Genomic DNA, 11,866 nt, shown 5'->3' with positions numbered 1-11,866 from the left:
ACCTAATCTAAATATATAAAGACATTTCGTTAAATAAATACAAAATTAAATAAAAAATAATATACATCTACATTATTACATTTCCTTCATTCTATAAATTATTATTTTCCAGATATAAGTATCCTTTCACAACATTCTTTTCACGATGGACCTTTTATTTTATTGTAATTATAAAAAACAGGAATAAAAAAAAACAAAAACAAAGCGCCCAAAGTAGGAATGGCGGGCGTTTTTAACAAAGCCGTCGTTGCCGTTACGTTAGCATGTTTGCGTCAAATTTTAACTTTACTCGCCTATATTTGAGCGCGGAAGAAAGTTACCAAACCGTACGATGTACGAAACAGTTTGGACTGGAAAAATCTTGACCGTCCGTTACGGTGTACGGCGGCGCTCATTTGCACGTTGTATTCAAAATAATAATAGACTTTAGTTGAAAGCGGTCAGACTCAAAAAACACGGCGAATATTTTCATAGGACATCATGATTTTTCGTAATGTTGGCTTGTGGGGTTAATGGGGAGCTAAAAGACAAAGAGTATTTAGGTCGGAGCGCGTAAGTGCGCGGTCACATGAACGGTAGAACCACCGCTGAAAGAAAGCACCTGGCTTTTCAGTAGTGGCAGAGGGTGGCACAGCCCAGAAAAGATCTGGAACAAATCGCGGAAAATGGCCGAAAGAGATATTCCTAGAAGCCGAAATATGCTTCGTATTCGTTGATAATGGCGGGGCCTCTTTGTTCACAGTTGACGTAAATTTTTAGATTTTACTGGGGCATGAATCTGGATCAATTTGGTGCAGATTTGGGTTCCTTTGGCTAAATTTGGCGTACGGTTCAAAGAAGCTCTGGAATGGGAAGTTTAGGGTCGTGCGACAATCAATTTGGCAACGCAGAACAAGGCAATTTGAGAGATTGTAGAGTTGTGTTGAGTTTTTTCATTTCTCGGTGTGGGTGGTTGGGTTGTATGGTTTGATACGAGTTCTTGAACATTCTGAACTTGAGTTACTTTTTGCTTTTCTTTGGGGTATGCACTCTTGTTAACGGTTTTGAAGATAGGGACAAAATAATTCGTGGTTTTCAGTGTAGATTTGGAAGCTACATTCGATTTGCAGTTATTTTGGAATCTTTTTGAGTCAAGAGCTTCTGAGGCAGCAGTTTTGAGCTGTTGTGCGTAGGATTGAAGGTTTCAAGTTTTTTCGCGGCGTTTTAGCAAAATGCTCAGAGTTTCGCTAAACGTTGCCACTCTTTTCGAGTAAATTTGTGGCGATCAGGGATCGTTGTGTGGATTTTAAAGCCAGTTGCTGTTGTCTTGGAATTTTGTGAGAAGATTTGGGTAAGGGCCTTCCAAGGATAAATATTTTAGGCTTTTGTGCGTGGCATTGAAGATATAGATTTGTTGCGGCGTTTTTGAAAAAAAGTGCATTGAATTTCGCGGAAGTTTGTGTTTGAGCCATTTATGTAAATCTTTAAATTAGTTGCTGTTATTTTTGAAATTTGCGTGAATGGTTGGGTGGAGACTTTCTAAGGATCAAGGATTCTAGCCGTTCTGTGCGACGGGTAATATTTTGAGAATTTTTGAGATATTTTGAAAGAATTTGCATGAGGGTTCTTAGGCAATTATTGTGGAATACTAAACAATATAATGGTTGGGTGCCAGTAACTGGAGATTCTTTGGTGCTTATGACACTTTAATATGATTTGAGTACAGGGTAAACCGAATAGGGTATATGTGAGATCAGTGCCAAAGAGATTGTGAAATTTGTACAGCGAATCTGAGGCGTTTCTTGATCCGAGTGGTTATGTGAAGATCTCTGAAGATTTGAAACTATATCCGCAGACTGTTCCTTCAGAGCATAGAATATTGCAAAGTGCGAAGCATACAAGCAGAAAGAGAAAGCCTAAAGTATTAGGTTATTTGAAATAACCTGCTAAATAGGCTCTGGTATTTACGGCACAGCTTTTTCAGTTAGAGATTGAACTTGAATTCTGTGAAAATCCCCGGAATTCCAAACGTATTGTCTTTTTTTATTCATTCCGAGCACAAATCGTTGAGAAGCACCAAACATGCAAAAAGTAGAGAAAACCTAACGGTGTTGGGTTATGTGGAATAGGCTGTGAAGTGCTTGGCGGGGGATTCTTTATTATGCCACTGTTCTACCTTCAAGTCTCTTAATTTGTTGAGATTCTTGACATTTTTAGTATTTTCCAGGCTTATTTGATTCTTTGTGGCCAAATCTGTAACGGTCTTGATGTCTAGGTCTATGAAGTCCTTTTCAATGAACAATGCAGGCAAGCACCATTATTCTAAATCAAATTCGAAGCAAGCTAAATCTGATAATACGAATAAAATTTCTTCTGTTCCAGCTTCTTATCCCAGGAGCAGATTGAATGGCACTCGGTCTCTTCCTGTGGACAGCCAAACTGTGGAAATTATAGAGAGTGTGAAAAAGGAGCTTAGAAGAGTGGCTTCTTGGTCACATTATTTGGAATCCTACGGTGGTGAAGAACCTTTCGGAGGCAGATCAGAATGGAGTATTGATATGTCTCAGTTGTTCATAGGCAATAAGTTTGCTTCGGGGACTCACAGCCGGTTGTATCATGGAATTTATAAGCAGAGGCCTGTCGCTGTTAAGATGATGTGGCAGCCAGACGAGGATGATGCTGTTGCAAGTTCTCTTGAGAAACAATTCACTGCTGAGGTCTCTCTGCTGTTTCAGTTACACCATCCGAATATCATAGAAGTAAGTCTATCTTTTTCAGGTTTATGCAGTTTCTTCTCTTTTTGAAACTTTTGATTGACTGCTGTGTTGCGTTTTGCGTCCTAATGTTGTCTTGATTAATTGCCAGAAAATTGGGGATTGGATTACAGTTGTTTAAATTCCCATATTAACAACGAATGTTCATTTATCACAACATTGAGCTGATTTTTAACTGGATAGAATGGCAGCCATACTTGTTACTTGTGAAGAAATTCCGCTTTTTATATATTGGCCCACTTTTTCTTTTTGTGAGATGCCAAATTTACAATATTGCGTGTTTTCAATCTGTTATCTTTAAAGTGTTTGGGCGTTTCTCATTTTACGTGACTTCTTTTTAGTGGTGTTCAACTTCTGTCATAATTTTGTATTCTCAAGGCAGACGTGGTGATTAATCATGTGTTTTCTGCAATTGCGAACTTACGGATTTGATCAAGGTATAAGCACTGTGCTCCTTGAGTTTGTCTTCTTTATAATGGCCCATTTCACCTATGCAATTTAGTGTTTCTTTTGAGATTTTTGGCTTGAGCATGGGTTCTTTTCATTTTTATTTCACTCTCCAAAGAGGATGGATGGACCTGAGCGCAGAGATATAACTTTTAACTTTTTTTATTCTCTTCATATTGAAAGAATTGGTTACAGTAAGCCTAAAACATAGACGAAGAATTCAGGAATTTGCATTCAGAATACATTTGACACAGCTCTCAAGTTAGAATGTTGCATAAGGGTCGTCGCTAAGCAGTAGTTGGGAAAGTAGGGTCTCACAGGAATATTAAAACTTTGGCACACCAAGCATGGCCTTAATGTGATTGAAACTACAGTTTTTTTGTTCAATTTCGGTTCAAACTTAAGAACTGGAAATTCCTGACCATGTAATTTTGGAATTGCTGTCAGTATGAGAAATACTAAGACAGTCCTTGCTAGTTCATCTCACTTTTTCTTTAGGTTGTCTTGATGGAAATCATACAATAAAGCCAATGGAATCCACCATGAGTGTTTTGAGGCCTTATTACTTTAGTCAGTTAGCTTTTAGTGTGAAAAATGTTTACAAGTATGTATAAAATATATGCTATACAGTCCATTTCCTGTTCGATTTTATTTTCTCTGTTTTTCTTTTTAAACTAACTTTTTTGGGTTTCAACGCTAGAAGTAGTTAAAAACATAACTAATATGTACTATACAAGGTATTTTCAGGTATTTTGTATTGTGCAAACTTTTTTTCTACCTAAATAAGGAACTTGAACACACTAATAAAATTTGCCATAAAAATACTTAAGATTCCATATCAAAAGTCTTCTAGTTGTAGGATTTCAACTGACCTTGCAAATATAATGCAATTTTACAGCTTGTTGCAGCATGCAAAAAGGCACCTGTGTTTTGCATCATCACTGAATATTTGCCTGGAGGTTCACTGAGAGCATACCTTCATAAGCAGGAGCCACACTCACTTCCAGTGAAACTTATTTTGAGGATGGCCCTTGATATTGCTCGGGGAATGCAATATCTTCATTCTCAAGGTATAATCCACAGGGATCTGAAGTCAGAGAATCTTCTTTTAGGGGATGGTATGTGTGTCAAAGTGGCAGATTTTGGTGTATCATGTCTGGAATCTCAGTGTCATACCATGAATAACTTTATGGGTACTTACCGCTGGATGGCACCAGAAATGATCAAAGGGAAGCCGTATACAAGAAAAGTTGATGTGTACAGTTTTGGAATTGTTCTTTGGGAGATCTTGACAGCACTCACTCCCTTCCAAGAGATGACTCCAGTACAAGCTGCTTTTGCCGTATCACATAAGGTATGAGCTTGATGATGATAAAAAAATAAACCTTCATAGAAAGCACTTGTCATCTCTTTAGTAAAATCTTCATCAAGATGATGAGAAAAGGGCTTTTTGTTAGCATTTGTAAATCTTCAAATAAGGAAATTTGTAGGATGAAGATCCCAAGCAATAAACAAATTTTGCGACTGAAAATATTCAAATAGGAATTTTTTAAGTTAAAAACTTAAAATCCCAAACAATAAACCATTTATGCTAGTGAAGATCTTTAGCTATAAGTGTCACTTTTGAGTCTCATTTCCCCAAAACGAAACTATTTAGAACTTGATGAAAAACATGTTGGTTTGGTTAAATAGTATTTTTTTTTGTATTTTTCCACTCTTTTATGTTACCCTCATGCCATTTGCTATGTAATTGTTGAATAAATATTTTCATAAGTATCACTTTCTAGTTTTTTTTCCCAAAGGAGAAAATTTTGAAATTGATATAAACAGGTTGGTTTAGTATAATAGTATTTTATTGTCAGTTTACTGTTATTTTTATTAGATAAACATCTGGGGTCCTAGTTCAGATCTCACCCATAAGCAAAAACATACGAAACACAATATAGATATCAAGATACTGCAGCAACAACTCCAGGAGGAGAGATGCAGGTTGCCAAAACTGCCAAGCATAACAAAACCAAAAACACAAACAATACAACCATAGCAAAACATAATATAATGGCAATTGAGAGCTTCCTCCACAGGCTACTCCTGAAATGCTAGATGTTGCCTTCAAAAGTTCCAGATTAGCAGTGATGTCCAGCCCTCTAGACTGTATCCATCTCTTTGATGATTTTGGCTCTCTTTTCAGAGTGAACCAGAGTACTCTGCCTCTAGACTTGTGAGCATGTAGCTGCTTGAAACCACCAGCAGGCCATGGTGGTAGGATAAAAACAGATGTTTCATAACCAACTGCAGCTCTTGACAAAAATCTGCCAGGTTATTTATTACCAATGTAACAACCTGCAGTTCTTAATGCATAGCATGAAAACAGAAACTTGTCGTTTACTGTTGGATTTCTAGATTCAATCATTATTGGGTCTGCTACTTCCATCATGTCACCATCTAGTAGCAACGACTAAGCAGCCGTCAAGTCATGATTGCTGCTACCCACAGTGCACTTGCTAATTTATTCATAAAATGCACAAGAATGGATGCTCTGTAGTGAAGAGAGCCATTTTCTTCAAGCTCATCCAAACCCAACATGCTCTTTACCATATTCATCGTCATAGGTCTGGCACAGTTGAGGATTTTCCTCATCCGGTTGTCAGATACACCCCCTTGATGAAGGGGATTCTAAGGAGAGCCCACCCATTTAGCAGCCATGAAAAAAACCTTAAACTGAATGCTTCGCCCAACAGAAAATCAAAGGAGACTCCAACAGACCATAGAAGCCAACAACAACACATAAAAGGAAATACAATTCAAGAACCTATTCGGTCAGCGATTCTCTACAAATATAGAAAGGTACATAAGTTAGGAATGAATAAAGCAAAATGGCAAAGACAACAAATCTCACTCATGAGGCCAATCTGTATCGAGGCATTCACCATCCACAGCCCAAATCACACACAAGAAATGATTAATGGCTGTCAAAGAAATAGTCAAAAGCATCCATTTAGCATGTAGCACAAATGGACCACCAACATAACTACTGGCATCCCTTCCCTCTTGTACACCAGCAAATAAAAGAAGGAATCAAATTATAAAAGCCACTGAACTCCAAACACCTATTCATTCGTGGAGTTCAATCATTTCCAGTAATTTTAATATGGTGATTATCCCAATCCCAAACATTGGCACTTTCCATCTCAAAGAAGTTGGTAGCAATTCCTTTATTTGCCAAGAGATCCTCTACCTTATTTACTCTTTGTAGCATGGAGAAATAGATCAAATCAAAACATTTGCTCCAGCTTAATGCTTCTTCCAATAAACTCTGATGTTTCCAAGTTGTGTAACTTCCTTTTTTTAAAGTCTTAATGGCTTTCATGGAGTCACCTTCAACCTATAAAGTGGGACAACCTTAAAAATATGCCAAAATCAAACCTGCTAGAACTGCTTTCCACTGAGCTTCATTATATGTTTTTGTGCCCCAGATTTTGAATCTCCTTTAATCAATGTGCCTGAGGAGTCCCACAGCACATATCCTGCCCCAGCTGGGCCTGAATTGCCACAAGATGCCCCATCAAAGTTCAGTTTCTAACCTTGAGCTGGGGTCTTGTTGATGTGTATTTTGTACACAGCCAAACACAGAATAAAATACCCAAATGGTACCTTATCCTCTCTTGATTAAAGCCTCCGAATGTTGAAGATGTCACGAAAAGGATCAATCGGGATGACTTCAAGGTTCTTTGCTGTAGGATATCTACGTGTGGATAAGCTCTCTGTGGTATGATGTGATTTGCTGGAATCACAAGGGGACTTACATTTGACGACCTAAACGTCTGATTTGCTGGAATCACAAGATTTTACTGGTCTAGATTTGAAAAAAGGAAAAAGGACGAGGGTGAGGAAAGGATCTAATTCTGACACTAGGAATGTAGGAGCAATGAATGATCTTTTGATGAAATTCTAACTAAATCTTGTTTTGACATCGTAGGACCATCTCCACAAGGTTAGTGCGATCTTCGGAGGAAAGCTTTATGATGTTCAGATCATCACTACAGGCATAGACACCATCAGGCTGATGCATATCAATGAAGAAGCGACAATTAAAGTTAAGCTTAAGCTGAATGATTCTAGTTGACTACACAAGGCAAGTCTGCAATCAACAAACTGCTAGTAGTATGGATATACGAATTTCACCATTAATCAAACACATTTCTTCCACTCATCTAATAACATGAAATCAAATACGAGAAGTATAGATACCATGCAAATTGTTGAATCGACCCATAAATTTCACCATTCCTTCAATGAAGTTTTACAAGTCTTTTACAACATCTTGGCAACAATCTTTGCCTTCTCTCTCTACTCTACTCTAATTGCTATACTGTTAATTAACTATTCACTAACTATTTACCCACTATTTTTCCACTATTCACTAACTATTTTCTATTATCCTTTACAAATGAAGAGCCGGGGCTTATATAGTGCCCTCAATACCATTCAATGGCTTGGATCAATTTGAGATCAATGGCCAAGATTTTACAATGAAACCCTAATTAGGGTTTGTTACAACAAACTTAATTTTGACCAATGAAATAATTGCATTATTTGGACAAATGTCTTCTCTGGAATATTCGACCAATGGATAGCCGGGGTAGTGTTGTGACGTTTTCACACATCGCCCCATTGCAAATGGGGACCCATGTTTTTTTCTTTTTAGGGTTTGTTTTCTAGGTCTTTTAGGGTTTTGTTAGCTGGCCTTTGCATTTTGAGTGCTGTCGGGGAGATCAATAGGATAGCAGGTCCTGCTGGAGTGAAGTCCTGATCTTGAAATTTGGCTAAGTCCGGAATGTCCTGATCCTGAAATTTGGCTAAGTCTGGAATGTCCTGATCCTGAATTTGACTAAGTCTGGAAACTGAAAAACCTCAAAAAACTAGATTTTGCAATATAACTCCTGGAGGTCTGAAACCACTCTCAAACATCCTGAAAGTATATATGGAATATAACCTAAAGTATAAGAACACTTATACTTAAATGTTATATTCCATTAAAATTGTCCTGATAGAGAGTTCGAAAAGTCAAATTTCGCTCCTGACCTTCACTGAGGTTCCAGAGCGAAAAGCGCTCCTGTCCCTCACCAAGGGTCCAAGGCGAATCGCTCATGTTCCTCACCAAGGGTCCAGGGCGAAAATACTTATTTGAGCCATTCCTGGCCTTGTTTGGTTAAATTGAGACATCAAAAGCATGGTGAAGGACGAAATGAGCATGATAGAGCATCCAGACTTGATCAAAAACGATGAAATGATGAAGTTTTTGCCTAGAAGGTCAAATTCGCTCCTGTCCCTCACTGAATGACCAGAGCGCTTTTCTTTATATGCACAATTTTAGACCTTTTTTGGACATTAACTTTTATTCATAGCATGAAGTAAGATGATATCTTCCTTAGCCAAGACATTTTTGATGAAAATTGTAACGATTTGGCCTAGAGAGCAAAATTCGCTCCTGTCCCTCACTGAAGGACCGGAGCTTGAATCCCAAATTTGCATTATCCTCACAAGACTTAAATAATTTTGCGATTGGAAGAGGCCAAGGGGAGTGTGCTTTGTCCGTTGAATATAATTTAAGTGGGCCACAAAGGAGAAAACCAACCTAAATGACAAGTTCGCTCCTGTCCCTCACCCAGGGACCAGGGCTATTTTCAAAGGGCGCTCCTGTCCCTCTCCCAGGGACCAGAGCGAAATTCCTTATAGGGCAAAATTTGGGCAAAGATCAAGTGAAGATTAGGTTTGAGGAAAGCAAAGAAGGTGTAACGGACCTATTGAAGACAAATTGAAGATTGCAAGACACCGAAGCGAGGCCCATATTTGCCTAGGCGCTCCTGTCCCTCAGTCAGGGACCAGAGCGATTTCTTCCTTAGATCAAATTCGCAACAAGATAAAACGAATGCCATGCCAAGGATAAGTGAAAGGGGGCACAACGAATCCGTTGAAGATAAATTTGGAAGTTAGCAAAGCACGATTGAGCCTACAAGTGTAAGTTCGCTCCTGTCCCTCAGCCAGGGACCAGGGCGAAATATTGGTTATATTGCCTTCCTTACAAATATAAAGTCACTCCAAGTCAAAGTACAAGGTGGCAATGACGTTTGAGGTGTCTCGACGAAGAATGAAGTATCAAAGACTGCAAAGGTGATGGAAATGCCCAAGTTCGCTCCTGTCCCTCTCCAAGGGACCAGAGCGAAATGTTCAAATGTGTCCAAATTTAAGTTGCCACTCACATTTCAAGTGTTCAAAAGGGAGTAAAGAACATCATTTTGCGCCTCAAAGACAATTGCAAGTCAATATGATGAAGGATTTACACGATATGCCCAAATTCGCTCCTGTCCCTCAGTCAGGGACCAGAGCGAAATCTCTATGGGGGTTCAAGTTTTGAATGTTAATCACATTTCAAATGTTCAAGAAGGACCAAAGGACATTGTTTTACACTGTGAAGGCGTTTGCGAGTTGATAGAAACAAGGATGAGCCCAGGACACCAAGGATCGCTCCTGTCCTTCAGTCAAGGACCAGGGCGATATTAATTAAATCAATCATTCGTCCCAAAAGATCATGTCAAAGCAAGATTATACAAGGTTGAAAATGTCATTTGGAAGGTGATGAACAAGAAGCTAAGGTTAAAAAATGACGAATTTTGGCTAGAACACAAGGATCGCTCCTGTCCCTCACCAAGGGACCAGGGCGAAAATCCTTCAAACATCAAATGTGCTTTGTAAAAGCCAAGTAAAGTATGCGTGGAGTGAAGGGGTAACGTTGTTACTTGCCTAGTGATGAAAATTGGTGACCAAAGAAACAAGGATTAAGGAGAACACAAGGTTCGCTCTTGTCCCTCACCAAGGGACCAGGGCGATATTGACCTTAAGAGGCATTTATCCACAAAGTTGAATCAATCAAGCTCGAGAAACCCAACGAAGGTGCTAGTTTGCACGTGGAGAAGGTAGTTTTGAACGTAAAAGACAAAAGAATCAAGGCTAAAATGCTAATTCGCTCCTGTCCCTCTCCAAGGGACCAGAGCGATCTTGTTGATGTCCATTATCTTGCCATGCCTAGGCACCAATATCATCTATGACACATTAAATGCCAATTTCGATGAAACCTTGAGATATTTTAAAAATTAAATTGACATTTAATAAGTGCGCCTAACATTTAATAATTAATTTTGAGCCTAAAAATCGAATTTTTTAATTATAAAGGCATTTAAAATTAATTATTATTATTTTAAAAAATAAAATAAAATTGGAGCGCTTGGGGTATTATTTAATGTTTTTATCAAGTCGGCCTCTTCTTTTATTAATTTTTATTTATCTTTTGGCCTATTTTTCCAAGTCGGCCCATGGAAATAAAATGGTGAGCGCTCTATATATTTGAGGCATGTTTTTCATTATTCAAATCATTCACTCATCATTTCAAGTGCGATTTGGAAGAGCAATTTGAGGAGCGAATTTCTACCAGGAGTGGAGACTAAGAAGGGTGAAATTCATCTTGAAGGCTATTGGAGAGGCGTATTTCTTGCTAGATTGGAGGATAAATTCCAGATGTTTTGAAGGTATTTGAAGGCGAATTTCCAGATCTTGAAGAAGCTAGTGGAAGATGGAGTTCTTTTCCAAGCTAAAGGGGGCGCATTTTGCTAAAGGGAGTCTTGATCTACATTTTGCCTAGCAAACTTGCTTAATTTTGCATCTTTTTTTAGAATTAATTCCCAAGTGGAGGTATGGCGTAATCACCTTGGCACCATTTTTGAAGATTTAAATTTTGCTTTGAAAATCCTAAATTAGGAAATGATAACTCAAGATTTATCATGAAGTTTCCTAATTAAAATCTTGAATCTTCCTTTTAAAGTTTAATTTTTAGATTTCAAGATATATTACTAATTTTGAAATGTTGTGTAGGCATCAAATGGAGATCCCGGAGTTGGAAAATCAAGCCAGATCAAGGACGATCAAGCAAGGACAAGGACGACCTTCTTCGATCCAGCCTAGCAAGGACAAGGGCGACCTCCTCCAGCCTATCATCGACAAGGACGACCTTCTTTGGACTAACGTCATCAAGGGCGACCTCTTCCAATCCAGCATTCCAAGGCGAGGTACAACAGTCATCCTGCACATCAAGGACACAAGAAGTTAGAACAAGGGTTTGTTGAAGAAGCAGATAGTTCCAGATGAATTAATTAAAGCTAGCTTCTCAACAACATCAAGTTGAATATTTACCAAGTTACAAGTGTCAGACGAGGTGGCATCCTAGTCATCACTTCTCCAGTCAGTGTGGTCCACCTCAGCATGTCCAGATTCAATGTACCTAACTCATGGAAGGTGGCACAAACTCCGATGTACCTACCTGTTGACGTGTATTTTGTACACAGCCTAACACAGAATAAAATACCTAAGGGTATCTTATCCTCTCTTGAGAAAATAGTCTCTAACTGCTGAAGATTCGCGTAAAGGATCAGTTAGGTAGACTCCAAGGTTCTTTTAGTAGGGTCTCTACGTGTGGACAAGCTCCAGTGGTATGATGTGATTTGCTGGGATCACAAGGGGACTTACATGTGATGATTGAACTTCCGATCTGCTTTGCTGGACACAGGCTCTTACTGACTTAGATTTGAAAAAATGAAAAAGGATAAGGGCGA

The 11,866-nt window shown here is 38.6% G+C and overlaps 1 protein-coding gene across 1 annotated transcript in view; it reads left to right on the top strand.

Moving 5' to 3' along the window:
- Positions 1 to 497: 497 nt before the first annotated feature.
- The window catches only part of LOC131033893 (serine/threonine/tyrosine-protein kinase HT1), a 63,693-nt gene continuing 52,324 nt past the window's right edge, over positions 498 to 11,866 (top strand). The window contains exons 1-2 of the mRNA XM_057965199.1: positions 498 to 2,738; positions 4,099 to 4,554. Coding sequence (XP_057821182.1) covers positions 2,247 to 2,738; positions 4,099 to 4,554 — 948 coding nt within the window. The 5' untranslated portion in view covers positions 498 to 2,246. The remainder of the gene's footprint in view (positions 2,739 to 4,098; positions 4,555 to 11,866) is intronic.

Source organism: Cryptomeria japonica, chromosome 3 (assembly GCF_030272615.1).
Source record: "Cryptomeria japonica chromosome 3, Sugi_1.0, whole genome shotgun sequence".
NCBI classification, from domain to species: domain Eukaryota; kingdom Viridiplantae; phylum Streptophyta; class Pinopsida; order Cupressales; family Cupressaceae; genus Cryptomeria; species Cryptomeria japonica.
This window is presented reverse-complemented; position numbering and strand designations above follow the sequence as displayed.